The sequence below is a fragment of the Xenopus tropicalis genome, chromosome 4 (assembly GCF_000004195.4).
Source record: "Xenopus tropicalis strain Nigerian chromosome 4, UCB_Xtro_10.0, whole genome shotgun sequence".
NCBI classification, from domain to species: domain Eukaryota; kingdom Metazoa; phylum Chordata; class Amphibia; order Anura; family Pipidae; genus Xenopus; species Xenopus tropicalis.
The window spans coordinates 135,111,865-135,132,443 of record NC_030680.2 but is presented as its reverse complement, the minus strand read 5'-3'; the positions used below and the strand labels follow the sequence as shown (position 1 = coordinate 135,132,443).

Genomic DNA, 20,579 nt, shown 5'->3' with positions numbered 1-20,579 from the left:
CTCTACTAGAGCTATTTGGATCTACAGTTGTTCCAGAACAAATTTCCCAACAAGAATCTGTATTAAAGATGGAAGCAACTCTAGTAGAAGCTACTTGTGGCTCTCCAACTGCTTCCGATCATTTCCCAACAAGAATCTGTATTAGAGATGGAAGCAACTCTAGTAGAAGCTACTTGTGGCTCTCCAACTGCTTCCGATCATTTCCCAACAAGAATCTGTATTAGAGATGGAAGCAACTCTAGTAGAAGCTACTTGTGGCTCTCCAACTGCTTACGATCATTTCCCAACAAGAATCTGTATTAGAGATGGAAGCAACTCTAGTAGAAGCTACTTGTGGCTCGCCAACTGCTTCCGATCATTTCCCAACAAGAATCTGTATTAGAGATGGAAGCAACTCTAGTAGAAGCTACTTGTGGCTCTCCAACTGCTTACGATCATTTCCCAACAAGAATCTGTATTAGAGATGGAAGCAACTCTAGTAGAAGCTACTTGTGGCTCTCCAACTGCTTACGATCATTTCCCAACAAGAATCTGTATTAGAGATGGAAGCAACTCTAGTAGAAGCTACTTGTGGCTCTCCAACTGCTTACGATCATTTCCCAACAAGAAACTGTATTAGAGATGGAAGCAACTCTAGTAGAAGCTACTTGTGGCTCGCCAACTGCTTCCGATCATTTTCCAGAAATAATCTGTATGAGAAATGGAAGCAACTCTAGTAAAAACTACTTGTGGCTCTCCAACTGCTTCAGAACATTTCCCAACAAGAATCTGTATTAGAGATGGGAGCAACTCTAGTAGAAGCTACTTGTGGCTCTCCAACTGGTTCCAATCATTTCCCAACAAGAATCTGTATTAGAGATGGAAGCAACTCTAGTAGAAGCTACTTGTGGCTCTCCAACTGCTTACGATCATTTCCCAACAAGAAACTGTATTAGAGATGGAAGCAACTCTAGTAGAAGCTACTTGTGGCTCGCCAACTGCTTCCGATCATTTTCCAGAAATAATCTGTATGAGAAATGGAAGCAACTCTAGTAAAAACTACTTGTGGCTCTCCAACTGCTTCAGAACATTTCCCAACAAGAATCTGTATTAGAGATGGGAGCAACTCTAGTAGAAGCTACTTGTGGCTCTCCAACTGGTTCCAATCATTTCCCAACAAGAATCTGTATTAGAGATGGAAGCAACTCTAGTAAGAGTAACTAATGGCTCTCCAACTGGTTCCAATCATTTCCCAACAAGAATCTGTATTAGAGATGGAAGCAACTCTAGTAAGAGTAACTAATGGCTCTCCAACTGGTTCCAATCATTTCCCAACAAGAATCTGTATTAGAGATGGAAGCAACTTTAGTAGAAGCTACTTGTGACTCTCCAATGGCTTCAGAACATTTTCCAGCAATAATCTGTATTAAAGATGGAAGCAACTCTAGCAGAAACTACCTGTGCACCTCCCACTATTTCAGAACCAAATGTTCCCACATGCTCCCTATCTCTGCTTTAGAGTTCTTAGTAGAATTAGAAAGCTAAACAGAGGTTTCTGGTTATATTTCCTATACAGGTATAGGATGCCTTATCCGGGAACCCGTTATCCAGAAAGCTCCGAATTACGGAAAGGCTGTTTCCCATAGACTCCATTTTAATCAAATAATTTAGAATTTTAAAACTGATTTCCCATTTCTCTGTAATAATAAAACAGTACCTGTACTTGATCCCAACTAAGATATAATTACCCCTTATTGGGGGCAGAACAGCCCTATTGGGTTTATTTAATGGTTAAATGATTCCCTTTTCTCTGTAATAATAAAACAGTACCTGTACTTGATCCCAACTAAGATATAATTACCCCTTATTGGGGGCAGAACAGCCCTATTGGGTTTATTTAATGGTTAAATGATTCCCTTTTCTCTGTAATAATAAAACAGTACCTTGTACTTGATCCCAACTAAGATATAATTACCCCTTATTGGGGGCAGAACAGCCCTATTGGGTTTATTTAATGGTTAAATGATTCCCTTTTCTCTGTAATAATAAAACAGTACCTTGTACTTGATCCCAACTAAGATATAATTACCCCTTATTGGGGGCAGAACAGCCCTATTGGGTTTATTTAATGGTTAAATGATTCCCTTTTCTCTGTAATAATAAAACAGTACCTGTACTTGATCCCAACTAAGATATAATTACCCCTTATTGGGGGCAGAACAGCCCTATTGGGTTTATTTAATGGTTAAATGATTCCCTTTTCTCTGTAATAATAAAACAGTACCTGTACTTGATCCCAACTAAGCTATAAATAATCCTTATTGGAGGCAAAACAATATTATTGGGTTTAATTAATGTTTTATTGATTTTTTAGTAGACTTAATGTATGGAGATCCAAATTATGGAAAGACCCCTTATCCGGAATACCCTTGGTCCCGAGCATTCTGGATAATGGGTCCTATACCTGTATTAGAAAAAAGTTTCACATCTATTCATAAAAGAAAAACACAAAGTATTAATTGCACCTTCGGGACTAGTAACATTGTGAGCATCAGGCAAAAATAACATTTGAATCTAAAGAAAACGGGGCAATGCATTAACGGGGGGTTTTTGCTCACCAGCAGGGTATTATATTACCGGGGTTTTAGTTACCAATTAAACTGTGTTTTTATATGCTTAACCGCTGCGACAAAGATAAGGCATCAGACCAGGGGGGTTTGTAAACTGCTACAAACACGGAGGGAGTTATCTGCTAATCTATTTGCTATTGTGTTTTAAAGCACTTACTTCCAATAATTCACTCAAAGATTGCCCCCCCCCAACTATCTGTACCCACTCATTCCCCAATAGCTCAGTCATTTAGCCAGAATTCCCAATTTGAAATGTTTTTTGTCATTTTCTTCAGTTTATGATCAGGTTGATAAGGTGCCACAGACAGTAATACAGACTGACACAACAGGTGGAGAGCTCCCGGCTCAGAACAGCTGATAGGATTTCAATGCTTATTTTGTAATGGAAACTTAATTATTTGTGATGATATCTCTTTTGGGGAATTTAAGAAAAAATACTTTTTATTAAATTAATGGGATTAGCAAGAGATTCATTAAAGATAAGATGAAAAGATGTTTATTCTAATTCTTTGTAATCATTTTCCAAACTTGTCCTCAGGAGCTACCATGGGTTCTCTTACCCCAAGGGGTGGAAATGTTCCCACATACATGGGAATTGAGTGATTATTATCTGCACAGAACTCACCAGGCAGATTTTTATTCAAAGTCAATAAGGGGTGATTGCAAGGTTTTTGTCCCCTGCCCACTAAGCTAAAAAAAAAAAAACGCAATAAAGGCAATAAAGCAGCTCTAACTGCCCATATATCATTGCCCTTAGTCTTAACTGAACACTAATGAGCAGGTTGGGCTTTTATTTAGGCAACTGATAAAAGATGGTTGATATTTTGGTTTGTGTTTGTACTGGTACGGGACCTGTTATCCAGATTGATCAGGGCCTGGGGTTTTCCAGATATGAGGTCTTTCTGTAATTTGGATCACCATGTCTTAAAAGTCTACTTAAAAATAATTTAAAGGAAAACTATACCCCCGAATAATGAAGGTCTCTATAAAAATATACAGTATTGCATAAACAAGCTCATGTGTAAAATCCTGCTTCATATAAATAAACCATTTTCATATAAATATACTGTTTATACTGCCATTGGGTAATCCTAAATAAAAAATTGCAAGCCAAGGCACACATACATGCTAGGCCCCATCAGCCAATGAATGGGCAGAGTTCTGCCTTTTGCTCCCACACTACTTCCTGTTACAGTCAGAGCTGCATTATTTCCTGTCAGCTGATCTCTGAGGGAGCACCCAGCCCATCACTAAATGGCGGCTCAAGGGAAAGGATGTAAAAAGGCAATATTTACTGATATATATATTCCAGTTTGGGGAGATTCTTTAATAGGGCACATAACATAATATAAACAGTCTGTTGGTTAAGTATTCATTCTGGGGGTATAGTTTTCCTTTAAACATAAAATAAACCCAATATTGAATATTAATGCTGCCAGAAGCAAGAAAAATAGGCAGAATTTCATGTTGGCCAGTAATATAATTATGTGCCGCCAAATATAATTGTTCCATGCTACTTCACAATTACATAAGTGCATCCTGACACACACACATCTTAACTCTCATGCAAGATTGAGAAGTAGAATGGATACTATTATTGGCCAGAATGGAATGATTTTTTCACCAGGTGCGGAGCCCTGCACAATGTTTATCAGCCAAATAACTACAGCCGTATGGCGCTAAATGATGATGTCAGATACTACCACAAACCAAATATAGTGAGAAACAGTGTGATTGGCCTTTCAAAGTGATTCAGCTATTGGCTGAAGTATATGTCTTTCACATCTTCAAGTCGGTTACAAAGTATTTGGCAAGCTGTCAGTAGCAAGGTAAAAAAAATGACATGCAGGAGTGGAAATGGCAAAACTTATTATCTTTTAAATTGTGCAAAAAAGAAAATAAAAGCCTTAATTTACATAAGCTTTTTAGTCTATACCTTTTAATTGTATGATAGCTCAATCATTTTTTTTACAAGCCATAAGGTATGGTGTGGTGACTACAGAAAGTTCCCTTATTAGAAAACTCCAGGTGCCTAGCATTCCAGATAATAGATACTATACCTGTATATATGTATTTATGTAGATAGATAGATAGATTAATTATTGGTAGATGATTGATAGATAGATGATAGGTAGATGATATATAGATAGGTAGATGATAGACATAATAGATAATAGATACTATACCTGTGTATATATATATATATATATATATATATATATATATTTATGTAAAAAATGCTGATGCACACCAGGAAAATTTCATCAAAAAAAGATACTTATTTTATTTAGATCAATGTTTCGGTCCTCACCCAGGACCTTTATCTTGATAGGTAGATGATTTTCAATGATTACTTAACAAGTCCAGTTGCTTTAAATTTATTTATACTAGACATAGGCGTTAGTATAAAAAATACACTTACACCTTGTACTTGATGGGAACTAAACTATTTACATTGGCGGCAAAGCAAACCTACTAGGTCTATGTAATGCTTACATGTTATTTAGTAGCCTTAAGGTATTGTGAGCCAAATGATATATATATATATCCAGTAAAAGTATATAATCTCAAAGGCTTCATGGACTGGTACACTCCCATGTGCTAAGCCACTGATGAGTGACCGGATGCTGACAGTACCCAATATGGCTGCCAATATCAATGAAAAATGAATTCATACAAACTTTTTATATAAAAGATAAATTTAAAATAATAAACATCTCAAGAAACAGATTCTGTTTTTCTGATCAACGCACCCGGCCCCAAACAAGCAATGTGTTTATTTTCTTTTATTTCTCAAAATAATACATTCCCATTCAGCTTTGATTGTTTTCATTGAATGAAAATCTAAATCTGTTGTGTATAATTAACCATGACAACTAATAGAAATGTATTTAAGGATTTCAGTGTAGAGCAGAGATACCGGACCAAGTGCCGGGGGCCCAGGAGAGGATGAAGTTTCTGACTAATGAGCAATTTTAATAGTAGATTGCTACACTACTGCAAACATATATTTTCTTGATTGAACCCTCATAAGATTATAGTTACCAAGTTTAAATAGGACTTGGATTTTGACCTTAAAGCTGTCCATACACATTGAGATTTTAGTCTTATGATGAAGATTTAGATATTGATCGTACGGTTTAATGCTACGATCTAAAACTGACATTCAGATTGATAGTGTAGGATTAATGTCCTAAATATAACAAATCTGATGATGTCCCAGAAATACATTGTAGGTCACCCATGGATATGTCAGGCAGGCAATACATGCACAGGTATTATCATTGTCCCACAAACTTTCTAACTCGTCTGACTAAACGGCCGATCACCATGGTACTCGTTTTGTGCGATTATATGGGTGCGTGTATGGGCAATTCCAGCTGAGTTGATCAGCGGGGGGAAGAGTTATGGCTCAACATCAGTTGGAGTGCCAATGGAACACATCCTTCATTTATATAGGAGAGACTTACCATTACACTTTAGTCTCTGTATTTAAGACCCCCAAAACTAAATGTTTTTATATTTAAAAATCATATTCTAACACATGCGGAGAGGCAGATTGGGCAGATTTAATCACAATATGCCCTAGGGCAGTGAGCTAAAGCTGCATGTGGGGCTAATGCACTAAATGGCCAACCAGAAACAGATAGGGACTGGGTAATGTCAATGATTTGGCCCCATACGTTAAAGGGAAAATATACCCACCATTCTGACAGTTGGGTTTATGTAGAAAAGGTACATAAACACTATCTGAATAAACATATGTTTTACACATATATACCTGAGTCCACAGATTTAAAAGAAACCATGATAGTCTCTTAAGGGGGCCACACATGACGATTTTCGATCTTTTGTGCGATGATATCGTGCAAGGTTTCGTACGATATCATTGGTGCGTGTATGGCCAACCCACTATGCACAACCCACTATGGAAACCAGAAGGCCTTCAAGTCCCACAATTCATCACTTTTCAATAGAACAAATTTAGGGAGGGGGGCTGTTTTACATTCTTAAGGGGTTATGTAATAAAAGGCATGAAGTAACCAGCAGCAGTAACCCATATCAACCAATCAGCAGGTAGCATTTACTGGTCACCTGTTTAACAGCAAACATCTTATTGGTTGCTATGGTTTACTGTTACTGGGCAAACGTAGTGGCTTTCATTACATACAGGGGTTAGTATTAGAAATCTTGGAAATGAGAGTTATCATATCATACAGTGAGAGTAGTCAGTCAGTTAATTTGCAGCCAGTTAAGCCAGTACCAAATATAACAGATGAGGGCTGATTCTAGCAGCTTTATATACAAGCCCTCAGCTTGTAAGCCACATATTTGCAATAAAACGCAGAATTATTTTTTTTTTGTTTCTTTATTAAAGAAACAGTAAATCTTTAAAAGGTAAACCAGCTAACCTCATGCTGTACATCAGTAATCATTGAGAAAAGAATTTCACTTATAAACAGAATTACAATGCCGTGGCCATGTGACCAAGCTGCAAGGCACCTCATGCTATGGCTCCGCCCCTAGGGGGATTGCAGAGACCCTCCAGCACAGTGTCAATCAAGACTGAATCATTTTTTTCTGGGGGTCAAACATGTATCGTTTGAACCACAGGGTGATGAGTATGGGCTGGTTATCCTGCCGGACCTCCTCTTCCTTAGCTGGATCCGCATCCCCTTTTCCTTTCAGCCGCTTCTTGCTGGAGGCCGTCAGCATCTTCTTTGTTTCTGGCTGCAGGCCATCTGCAAAAACACGAGTGGAAGAGCTGAGTATCTGCCCTGATCTGGGGAATATCTGAAACATACACGAAGTTCACACCAAAGAGATCCAGTAAACCAAGGGCTTCTAACCTTCTTTCTGGGGATTCACACTAAGGGGCTGATTTATTAATCCACGAATCCGAATCCCGAATGGGAAAAAATCGGATTGTAAACATTTTGCGATTTTTTTCGTCACCGTCGCGACTTTTTCGTAGCCGCTACGACTTGCGCGAATTGTCGCAACTTTTTCATAGCCATTATGACTTTCGTGAATTGTCGCCACTTTTTCATAGCCATTATGACTTCGTGAATTATCGCGACTTTTGCATAGCCATTATGACTTTCGTGAATTGTCGCGACTTCTGCATAGCCATTACGACTTTCGCGAATTGTCGCGACTTTCTCGTATTGAGCGCTCGAAAAATTCGTGCCAATTTGCGAAAAAGTCGCAAAATACCGATCATTACGAAAAAACCGCATTCGGATGCTTTTCGGACGTTCGTGGATTAGTAAATGTGCCCCTAAGTATGGGAATCGGCTTCAGGAATTGGCACAAAATGCGTGTTATGCACCTCATTTATCTACTATTTTCAATTGCACAAAGAAATGCTACGATATAAAAGGAGATGTTGGGGACAAACATTTAAAAGAAGTTTAATCTCATGAAATTAGAAATCAATAATGGAAATAGTGATTGATTGTCTGGTCAGTTGTGTGTAAATGAGCCCTACAGACCTTAATGAGATACTCCAGGTATGAGGTGGTATAAGATAATGAAGTAAAGATTAAGGTGTTAAATTTAGCATAAAGTAAAATAGACATCTTTTTAAATGTACCACTTTTTAGGCAAAACTATATGCCCAGACAGAATTCTACCAACAGATAGTTTATATCATTTTACGTAACCTATTAAAGAATCTTACCAAACTGGAATATATATATCAGTAAATATTGCCCTTTTACATCCTTTCCCTTGAGCCGCCATTTAGTGATGGGCTGTGTGCTCCCTCAGAGATCAGCTGACAGGAAATAATGCAGCTCTGACTGTAACAGGAAGTAGTGTGGGAGCAAAAGGCAGAACTCTGCCCATTCATTGGCTGATGGGGCCTAGCATGTATGTGTGCCTTGGCTTGTTTGTGTGCCCTGTGAATCCTATGATCCCAGGGGGCGGCCCTTAGTATTTAAAATGGCAATTTTCTATTTAGGATTACCCAATAGCACATTCTTAAAAAAAAAAACATTTACATTTACATTGAGCTGCATGTGTATGTATGTATGTATATCTTTATTTATAAAGCACTACTTATGTACGCAGCGCTGTACAGTAGAATACATTTATACAAACAGGGGGTTAAAGATAATGGATAAATACAAAGTACAACAATAAATACAAATAAATACAAGGTGCAGTTGCAATAAGAGTCAGAAATCACAAGAGGAAGGAGGTCCCTGCCCCGTAGAGCTTACAATCTATATGGGAGGGTAACTAACAGACACAAATGGGCAAATGTAAGTGCTGTAGGTCACAGTGGGTGACCTTACAGTATAAGTGCTGTAAGGTATAGTTTTCCTTTAACTTTGTTACACTTATGTTGGTATAAAACATTTGACACACTTTTTACTTCAGAAACAGAGACCACGAATAAGAAGCTTGTGCAGAGCTGCCAGCCTCGCTCAGGTTGGGCTCATTCTCAAGTCGATAGTAAGTAATAACTGCAGCCTTCGGAGGAACTTTTCATTATCGCGAATGCCCGGGCTAGTGGTTACACAGCCGCTCCTCAGTTGCACTACTGAGATGTGATAAGGCCTCTCTGCAGGCTAGGATTGCAGCGCTGCCTCTGGCAGACAGAAACAAGGTGCAGCCAGGTCACCAAGTAGCGCCTTGTATTGTGCCATAGCCCTTTCTGATAGCTCCGGGCAGAACCCAAGAAGCGCATATGGTGCTACTGTCAGCTGAATGCTCTGAAATGGAGCTGCCAGACGGAGGGCCAATTTCACTTGTGGTATTTATAAACCTGCGGTGTCACATAACCTTATCTCAAACACTTAATCAGCCTCTCTGCCCTTACAGTGGGACTCTGATAAGCATTCCCATTCCAAGACATGACAAAAGATTCCGATGCTCACAAATTGCTGGAGACAGGAGGTCTACAGACCCAGGTGATTTGCTCCGTTATGAATACATGAAGGGGTATTGGTGGCAGCATGTAAGCATTCTCTTTCCTTTCTGAGGCTGTCAACTGCATTTAACCCCGGAGCTGCCAGTAACACCAATCCTTTTTCCATCAACTTAAAAGCCTGTTAGTGTACCAACAACATATTGAAGCATCTTTTAAAGGAATTGTACAAAAAAGGCAACAGTCAATGTAAAGAAGACCTGTTCAATATTTAATGGGATAAGGCCCACTGCCATTAAAAGAACAGTTCCGTGTAAAAATGAAACTGGGTAAAATAGACCAGTGTTTTTCAACCTTTTTTGGGCAAAGGCACACTTGTTTCATGAAAAAAATCACGAGGCACACCACCATTAGAAAATGTTAAAAAATTTAACTCTGTGTCCAGCAGCAGTGCCCCCCTAGTACATTGGTGCCCAGCAGCAGTGCCCCCCTAGTACATTGGTGCCCAGCAGCAGTGCCCCCCTAGTACATTGGTGCCCAGCAGCAGTGCCCCCCTAGTACATTGGTGCCAAGAGCAGTGCCCCCCTAGTACATTGGTGCCCAGCAGCAGTGCCCCCCTAGTACATTGGTGCCCAGCAGCAGTGCCCCCCTAGTACATTGGTGCCAAGAGCAGTGCCCCCCTAGTACATTGGTGCCCAGCAGCAGTGCCCCCCTAGTACATTGGTGCCAAGAGCAGTGCCCCCCTAGTACATTGGTGCCAAGAGCAGTGCCCCCCTAGTACATTGGTGCCCAGCAGCAGTGCCCCCCTAGTACATTGGTGCCCAGCAGCAGTGCCCCCCTAGTACATTGGTGCCAAGAGCAGTGCCCCCCAAGTACATTGGTGCCAAGAGCCAGCCCCCCTAGTACATTGGTGCCCAGCAGCAGTGCCCCCATAAGTCAGTGTGCCCCGTGGCCCCCCCTAATACATTGGTGCCCAGCAGGATTTTACTTCTGCTCTTCGGCGGCTTCTCCGGTGGCTTCAGCAGCATCTTCGTATCCCTCAGGCGCACCGCCTCTGCACTTCTGCCTACACGCGACCGCACACAGGCCCTTTTATAACGTTGCGCCCTGTGCGTACTGACGTCACCCGTACACACGGGGCGCAACCAATGACAGGGCCCCCTTTGAAAGTAAAAATTGTGGCCCTGCCTACGGCACACCAGTCAACATCTCGCGGCACACTAGTGTGCCGCAGAACAGGGGTTGAAAAACGCTGAAATAGACTGTGCAAAATAAAAAATATTTGTAATATAATTAGTTAGGCAAAATTGTAATCAATAAAGTGGGCAGATGTCTAACATAATAGCCAGAACACTACTTCCTGCTTTCAGCTCTCTAACCTCTTAGTTAGTCAGTGACTTAAGCATAACTGTCCAGTTACAGTGGTTTGCTTTTGATCTTTAGCATGCAGGTCAGATTCAAAAGCAAACAAATGGGCCTATTTACGATGCTGTGTAAAATTAAATTTGCCAAAAAAACTGTAAAATAAATGAGAAGTTTGCCGTCCAAATGCCAGATTGTACAACATTATTTTACGTAACTTCCGGTGGAAAAAAACACGTAAAACATTTATGCCGATTTTACACAGTTTTTTAAAGGTGGTGAAGCCTGGCGATGTGTGGTTAATTTTTACACTGCATAATAAATCTGCCCCTAACTGTACAGTTATGTCCCATATGGCCTCAAGTTACTGACTGCTAACAGCTTAGAGAGCTGCAAAGGAAGAAGTAGTGTTCTGGCCATTATGTTAGATATCCGTTCCCTCCAGCCTTTATGGAATACATTTTTGGCTAATTAACTATATTAAAAACATTTTTTATTTTGTGCAGTGTTTATTTGACCAAGTTTCATTTTTACACTGCACTGTTCCTTTAAGGTACAGAAGAGAATTGTTAGACTGAAAACTGTTGGTCAGCGCTGAGCTCCAGAGAACTTAGTGACATTCCATTGCACTAAGCGCAAAAGTCTAAGATACAGCTGTGAGACACAGAGCTGGATTGGATTCCAGAGCTACAAATTAGCCCATACAATCATCTCAGCTCTCCTGTACTTATATAAAATACATTAATACATTCTGCTATTGCCCAATTGCCACAGGTCTTGGTGCTCAGTGACCTACAGCACCACCTTCAATAGAGAGCTGTCTGTATTGGTGGGAAGCATGTGGGCTTTCCCTCTCCCGCCCCTACTTGTCGGAATGACGTGCAAGTTAGGGAGTAGAAAAGGTCGCAATGACATGCCCTAAAAAATTGGGATCATATTTTCAGATTTATTCATATTTGTCAATAATCTGATTTTGACACGGTTTTCCAAATTTGTAAAAACAAAAAATCGTGCCATCTAAAACCGCTGACATGCTATAGAATGTATGAAACCCACTTATTGTACAGCGCTGCAGAATATGTTGGCGCTTTATAAATAAATGTTAATAATAATAATAATAGAAGCCAGTGACTTCAGCATTTAAACAGAATGATATATCTGGGGCTTCTTTCCTCTTTCCAACCTCAATTGCATTTAGTTGTGATAGTTGAGATTGTTTTTGTGTGTGATTATCCAAGACTTCATAAATTTGTGCCTTAGGATTTTTCACTTATATTGTAATGTCACCCACTGTGACCTACAGCACTTATATTTGCCTATTTGTGTCTGTAAGTTACCCTTCCATATAGATTGTAAGCTCTACGGGGCAGGGACCTCCTTCCTCTTGTGTTCTCGACTCTTAATTTATTGCTGCTGTATTTATCTGTATTTATTATTATACTTTGTATTTATCTATTATCTTATTAACACCCTGTTTGTATTAATGAATTCTACTGTACAGCGCTGCGTACATAAGTAGCGCTTTATAAATAAACATATACATATATACATACATACATACTGAATCCTAATCCTGCTACGATTTGGCTGAATCCCAACCGAAACTCTGGATTTGGTGCATATCTCGTTTTATTGCGATCAGCTCTTCAGCCATATTTTGTTCTCTAAACAATCTAACCATGACCTGCCCATTAATGTCCCAGTGGATAAACTTAGAAATGCATTTTGAAATTAAAATTTTTATATATTACAATAACATGTGGACTAAGTGAATATTATGGATACATGTATTTTAGTATGTTTTCTGTTGATTTGCCCTTTATAAGTAACCAAACAATCTTTGTTCCCAACATGCCACGCGCTACTTCTAAAGCCCCTCACGGCCTTGGCGAGGCTGCCGAATCCCGATGAAAGATGAAGACCAGCCAGCTGCTTTTATGTGCAATTTCACTATTTTAGCTGAATCCCGCTGCTTCTGGAGCGCTGACATCACTTATCCTTCTTCTATTATAAATGCTCCATCCGCTTTGCTGATGCAACATCTGATATATATAAAATTTATTGCCACTCGAACTGAACCAGCAAAGTGCTCCTATTCTTGCTTTCATCAACACTATATTTTAAACAAAGCATTAGTATTTTTACAGAGATCAACAAGAGGAAATAAGCAGCGAGCGCAAAGCATACACTTGTTTCCTGAGCAAGGCTACGTAGGGCAACTGCCCAGGGCATTCCATGCACTACATTTAGGAGCATCCTGAACAGTACATATCTGTCATTTACCCCAAGCGGCTTCTACTGGGCTTCAGGTTGGGTCCCTACTCACTGCATTAACCCAACCGCACAGTCTGGGAATCAGTGCATTACAGTAAATGGGAATGTGTTATGTGCAGTACATAGATGAAGAAAAGAAGCAAGATAAAAATACAGGTATGAGATTCCTTATCTGGAAACCCATTATCCAGAAAGTTCTGAATTATGGGAAGGCCATCTCCCATTGACTCCATTATAAGCAACTAATTCTAATTTTTAAAAATGGTTTCCTTTTTCTCTGTAACAATAAAACAGTACCTTGTGCTTGATCCCAACTAAGATATAATTACCCCTTATTGGGGGCAGAACAGTCCTATTGGGTTTATTTAATGGTTAAATGATTCCCTTTTCTCTGTAATAATAAAACAGTACCTGTACTTGATCCCAACTAAGATATAATTACCCCTTATTGGGGGCAGAACAGCCCTATTGGGTTTATTTAATGGTTAAATGATTCCCTTTTCTCTGTAATAATAAAACAGTACCTGTACTTGATCCCAACTAAGATATAATTACCCCTTATTGGGGCAGAACAGCCCTATTGGGTTTATTTAATGGTTAAATGATTCCCTTTTCTCTGTAATAATAAAACAGTACCTGTATTTGATCCCAACTAAGATATAATTACCCCTTATTGGGGCAGAACAGCCCTATTGGGTTTATTTAATGGTTAAATGATTCCCTTTTCTCTGTAACAATAAAACAGTACCTTGTGCTTGATCCCAACTAAGATGTAATTAATCCCTATTAGAGGCAAAACAATCCTATTGGGTTTTTCAATTCTTAAATGTTTTTTAACAGATTACGGAAAGATCCCTTATCCGGAAAACCCCAGGTCCCGAGCATTCTGGATAACAGGTCCCATACTTTATATAAATATATATATAGTGTAATATAAGCTGTGGCTAATTGTAGCCAAAATTAATAGACTTTTGGAACGATGTGTGTGAAATTAGGGAGCAGATAGAGATTTCTGCTGAACACTGGGATAAGATACAATTATATAAACTCCAAAATCAATTTTTATTTTCTTTGCACAAACTTCCCATAAAATTAGTACATGAGGGAATTTGACCAAATTGGCTAACACGGGCCTGGGGGCCGCATTTTTCATTGTGTTTATTGAAAATACCGTAGACTCCACTTTGACATGCTTCTGTATCCATTCCAGGCCCAAACTGGGATTATATATAGGACCTGGCATTTATAATACAAAGAGGCCCAAACAGCCCCCCACCAGCCCAATAAATAGTGAGTGTCTATGGCATCTTACAGCAGCCCCTCTGGCATTTGCCTGAACCCGCATATTGCCAGTCCGGGCCTGATCTATATATTGTATAGACATGCCATAGAACCAAATTTTCCAGATTCTCAAGGTAAATCGAAAGGATTTTTGCCATAGGTCGGCAAGTTGAAATGCAACAGATTAAAAATTACAAATCTGCCTGATATCTATCTGTATGATTCTGGAACAATTAGATCTCATCTGCCCCTTGCAATGTCATAGGGGCCCACAAAACAAATGGGAAGGTGGGCAAAAACCAGAATATACACAGATTTGCTCCCGGTGTGCCAGTGTATATTGGTGTTTAGGTTTAACAAGTAGATTAGTGGTGTGTGGGGCAATAAAGAGATTAATACAGCAAGTAAAAGACTAGCAATAACAGTAATACTCTCTTTCTTTTTTTGCCCTAAGATTGCATTCTATCCCTGGAGAGAAGACTCTGTGCAACCAGACAGAATAAGTGGAAGTCTGGCACATTGTCCATTGAGTGCCTTAACCTGGTGCAACCTGAGATGTCAGCAACTTGCTACTTCCAGGGCTTTGAACGAGTTAATCTGGCCCTTCAGGATCTGTTCTGCCCAGTTAAGCAGGAAACTGGTATCATACCCTGACAAAATGGCAGTGAGCGCTTTCTTTTCTATCTGGTGCCAGGAGGTCTGTGGACTCCACTGGCTAAGTTATACCCAGCTCCTAAAAGCCACTGTCCTAGAGCCAGACAGAGTTCCAATCTAGCCTTCCATCTCTCTCCGTGGAATTCTCCCCTTACACAACACATGCCTGGCGTTCCTTGAGTGCAAGGAAATGAAGGAAATATATCTGTCAGTGAAGACGACATTGGCTACTTAATAGCCGAAGCTGACGGATATTTTTAGATGGAAGCCTTGTTTAACTTACTGTATGGTTTAATCTCTGCTGAACAATGAGCGAGCGAGCTTGAATTCACAAGGTACAAAAAAAAAAAATAATCTCTGCCTTTAATTAAGTTCTGGCTGCAGCGGGCAATCAGAGGAAACATTCATAGTCATTTTTTCTGTTTCCGCTAGAAAATTACTTAATTTCGTAAATGAATTGATTTCTGGGCAGTTTGTCATGCAAAAAATAAAATAAATGGCTACAGTGAAACAAAAACAGGTGCAGTGGCCAAGAATAAAATAAATGCTAGGAGAGATCAAGGAAATAATTCCCTAATAATAATAATTCAGGTATGGGATCACTTATCTGGAAACCCGTTATCCAGAAAGCTCTGAATTATGGAAAGCCCGTCTCCCATAGACTCCATTTTAATCAAATAATTCAGAATTTTAAAACTGATTTCCTTTTTCTCTGTAATAATAAAACAGTACCTTGTAATTGCTCCCAACTAAGATATAAATAATCTTTATTGGATGCAAAACAATCCTGTTGGGTTTAATTAATGTTTTATTGATTTTTTAGTAGACAAGGTATGGAGATCCAAATTACGGAAAGACCCCCTTAACCAGAATACCCTTGGTCCTGAGCATCCTGGATAATGGGTCCTATACCTGTATATTATATATATATAAAATATACTATATATAATATATACTCATACACAGAAGAGCTCTGAATAACCTGTTAAGTATTTTGTTATAAACTGTGCTTATTGTGATGTCATCAGAGTTGGACCGGGCCGATGGGGCACCGGGAAAAAACCTGGTAACTTTGGGTGCCGGCGCTCCCCCTCCTATCACAGCCGCAGGGAGGAAGAGCAATGCACGGTGGGAGTTGACATTGAGTGAAGCCGCTCCTAACTGGGAGGGCCCTGGATACCCCATTCCGACACTGGGTGTCATCAATTATAATCAGAGCTTGGTGATGTCACTTCTTTTTGTATAAGAAATAATGTGCTTTGAAGTATATTGTATATATACTGACATTGGTGCAGCAGCAATACAGAAGGAGTCTCCGCCAATGTCATGTGGGGCCACAAGGCACAGGTAGTGTTGGACTGGCTAACCAGGATACCAGGAAAACTCCCGGTGGGCCCAGGTGTAAGTGGAGTGTAATGTAGTGACGGTTTGTGATTGTGGACGTTACAACCTGCCATTTTATAAATGGCCATACACAGTAAGATCCACCAGACATCAGTTGGGTAGGCCTGTCGGGGTTCTCATACACAGCAAATAAGCTCCCCAATTGGCCTGAAGGACCTGAATCGGCAGCTGAAATCTGCCTGTGTATTTACATTCATGCTGGTGGGATGGCATTTCGGAGGGATTTGTTGTGCGCCAACTAAACTCCCTATCTGTCACTCCCTATCTGGCTATTTCAACTTCTGAAAATCAATGTACAGGTATGGGATCCCTTATCCGGAAACCCTTTATCCAGAAAGCTCTGAATTACGGAAAGCCAGTCTCCCACAGACTCCATTTTAATCAAATAATTCAGGATTTTAAAACTGATTTCCTTTTTCTCTGTAGTAATAAAACAGTACCTTGTAATTGATCCCAATTAAGATATAATTGGATATATATTGGATGTTTTATTGATTTTTTAGCAAACTTAAGGTATGAAGATCCAAATTACGGAAAGACCCCTTATCCGGAATACCCTTGGTCCCGAGCATTCTGGATAATGGGTCCTATACCTGTACTTGTATCATTTCTTTTGAAATATATATTTTAATTCAAGATGGGCAAATTTGTTCGCCAGTCATGGATTCATAGCTAAATTTTTCTTTTTGCAAAAATTCTCAACAAAGAAAAATTTGCAAAATAATCTGGAAAAACGATGCCAAAAAAAAACACCCATTCACATTTGGAATGATAAAAACTTTCAGAAATTTAGCAAAATTTGCGGTGACGTGAAATGGGACAGATTCGCTTATCACAAATTTTAATTAATCACCTTTTTTATGGTGTTAAATACATTATAGTGGCAAAAAGAAAGCTTATCATAAACACAGAACATTGCTTTTCTACATATACTGTATATTTAAGGGGTATATGTCACATGGCTTGCATTTCAGAGTTAAGGTGGCCATACACGAGCAGATCCGCTCGCTTGGCGATGTCGCCAAGCGAGCGGATCTTCCCCCGATATCCCCACCTACGGGTGGGCGATATCGGGGACCATTTAGGTAAAAAAAATAATAATCCGATCGTTTGGCCCTGGGGCCAGACGATCGGATTATGTGGTCGGCAATGGGGCAGTCGGATCGGGGACCGCATCAACGAGCCGATGCGGTCCCCGATCCGACCAGATTTTCTAACCTGGCCGATCGAGATCTGGCCAATTTCAGGCCAGATATCGGTCGGCCAGGCCGATCTGCTCTCCCCATACACGGGCCGATTAGCTGCCGAATCGGTCCAAGGGACCAATATCGGCAGCTATAGTCGGCCCGTGTATGGCCACCTTTAGGCTTTAGGGTAAGAACCCATGGAGCAGTTGAGTCGCCCACAATAGATGCTATGCAAACCGCCCGAATAAGCTTTCCACTGGCAGCAATAGGAGTCGTAGGTGGAAAGCCCTTCGCAACAGAGGCAACCTTGCGTGAAACCGAATCGATGCAAAGGTGTTTCCACCAGCGATTCCTATTGTGGCCAGTGGAAAGCTTATTCGGATGACTCAACTACTCCGTGGGACCTTGCCCTTAAGGGCGAAGACACACAGAGCTACTTAGTAGCAGCTACTTGTCAAGGCTACTAAATGCCAGAAAATACCCTGCCATAGAGAATTCTGAGAATTGCCTCTGCTAAAACACACATAGAGACAATTATCAGTAAATGATCAGCAGTCTATTTTAGTAGCCACAACAAATAGCTGCTACTAGTAGTTCCGTGTGTCTTACCCCTAAAGGGGCTGTTTAGGTCATAATTAACTTGTAGTACATTGTGTAGACAATGGTATTCTAAGTGAATTGCAGTTACTCGTCTCTACCCATTCTGTTTCAGTCAACAATTGTGGTTGCTAGGTCTGGCTGAGCCCAGCAACTGGGAATGTGCTTCAGTGTCAGAATGAAGAGGAGGCGGCCCGATTACAAAATGAATAATAACTACAGCAAGCAGATGATTACAAGCACAAAGGGACAAATAGCTGCTTGCAATTCAGATCCCAAGCAGACAGACACTGACCCTGCCCAGGAAGTCGCTATGATGTCCAGAGGCCCCGTCTCCTGACCCGCACTCCGGGCACCTCCCGCCTCCGCACAAAATTCAGAAATTGTTTTCCCCTCGAGGGGTATAGTGTCACATGGGGATGGGTAAACACAAACTGTCAGAAATGACCCTTTCAGTCATGTGTGCTGCATTTGGCACTTCTACTGCTTATGTCTCAGGTGTCATAAAACTGATCGTAAGCCTTCTGGTCCAGGGATGTACAGCAGCTAAAAGATCAATTTCGACAGTAACAGCACAAATCAAATGATCCTGACTTCTGTCCTATAAAAAGCTGAGGGGCTTCTCCTCCTACAAAGAACAATGGCTGTGCCCCCCTGAGAGTGATAAGTTGGCTGCGCTCTCACTGCCAGTAATCACAGAAGAATGCAAGAAAAGCAAAACTGATTTCCAAGCCCTGTTTGTTGGTGCCGTAATTAATAGAATCATCAAACGGCCCTGCAAATTGCTTCCAATTGCCAGCTTCACTTTCATGTCGGATGCCAGACGAGCAAACGCCGACTCCTTTTTAACCCTTGCTCGGCTGACCTTTGTCCGGTGCGGTGGGAAACAAACGATTTCTAAAGGGGGTTTTCGGATAATTGGAACAGTAATGGGGTCCCGGTGGGCGCCCATTACACACCATTTAGAGTAATGTTGTTTTTCCTATTCAGTTTGTATTTAGCAGAGAGGGAAAATTGATGAAGTTGCGGAGACTTTTTCCTGAGTTCCCACAGCTCCGTCCGTTCAGCGCGAGGTCAGAGACAGTAAGAGCAAGACTTGCCATTTCCTAAGCACTTGTTTTTCTAATGCCGAGCGGAACATCTGCGCCAGCACTTACTCGCACATCGATCTGCTTTACGTCCCGCAGAACATTATCACGAAGCTCAAAACATGATTACAAAAATAAATCATTCTCCTTTGCGCTGTATTTTGAGAGCTGCGAATGGGCTTTCCCCCTAATACACACAGAGCGTGCCTTACTTACTGAGGGAGGATAAAGGGCATCGTTATTATGTAATTATTAGCAGATTTATCAACATTCCGATTTTCGTAGATTTAGGAGTTTTCGAAACCACGACTAAACTTATTTTCTCCAAAACCGCTAATGCCGAGTGATTTATTAAAACAGCCTTATTAAAAAATGGCATGAATGAAAAAAGGAAAAAAAAAAAAAAAGCAAATTTTTCATTTTGTCGAGCAAATGAAAGTGTCAAAATCCCCCCAAAACTTCTTAAATCTCAAAGCAAAGAAAGATTAGCCAATTTGAAAAAGGACACGTGCCACTGACTTCTACACGTCCTCATCAGCTTTTACGTAGCATATTTTTAATTTCAGATTTGTCACATTGGATGCAAAACAAACAGAGAAAAAAAATTTGGAAAAAAAAAAAATCATATTTTTGCATAAACCAATACGAATCGTGGAAAAAAACCAAAAACATGAATTTGAAAATGGGCCCCTAAGAGTGTAAAAAAACAATGGATCAGTTCCACCAAAACAAACTGAAATAAGTAAGTAAGTAAGGGTTTTCACCTTAACCTTACTTTTTAGTATGATGTATTTAGAGCAGCTATCTGGTTGCTAAGATCCCATTTTCCATAGCAACCAGGAAATAGTTTGAATAAAAGACTGGAATAGGAGTAGGAGGGCAACTGAATAGGCAGATAAGTAAGAAAAAGTAACAATAAAGTTGTAGCCAAACAGAGCAATAGGTTTTAAGCTGCCGGGGTCAGTGACCCCCATTTGAAAGCTGGAAAGAGTCAGAGGAGGAAGGCAAATAACTAAAGAACTATAAAGGATATATAATTAAGACCAGATGCAAAGTTTCTAGGAATAGGACATTCTATGACATATTAAATGTTAACTCAGTGCTGAACCACACCATTAAGAAACCCATGAAATTAAAGAATCTACATTTATAAATACAAACACAGCAATATCCAGGGATATCCACCTGCTGTTTAAGTGGGTAATCAATGCATTACCACCATTTTATCTGAGAAGGGACCACTCAA

The 20,579-nt window shown here is 40.1% G+C and overlaps 1 protein-coding gene across 2 annotated transcripts in view; it reads right to left on the bottom strand.

The window, feature by feature from the left end:
* The window catches only part of eefsec (eukaryotic elongation factor, selenocysteine-tRNA-specific), a 186,416-nt gene that overhangs the window by 50,642 nt on the left and 115,195 nt on the right, over nt 1-20,579 (bottom strand). Inside the window, exon 7 of one of the 2 annotated variants that reach the window (XM_002933081.5) lies at nt 6,960-7,351. The exons of the other annotated variant lie outside the window; for it this stretch is intronic. Coding sequence (XP_002933127.3) covers nt 7,170-7,351 — 182 coding nt within the window. The 3' untranslated portion in view covers nt 6,960-7,169. Of the gene's footprint in view, nt 1-6,959; nt 7,352-20,579 lie in introns of those variants that run through there. 2 annotated transcript variants of the gene reach the window in all.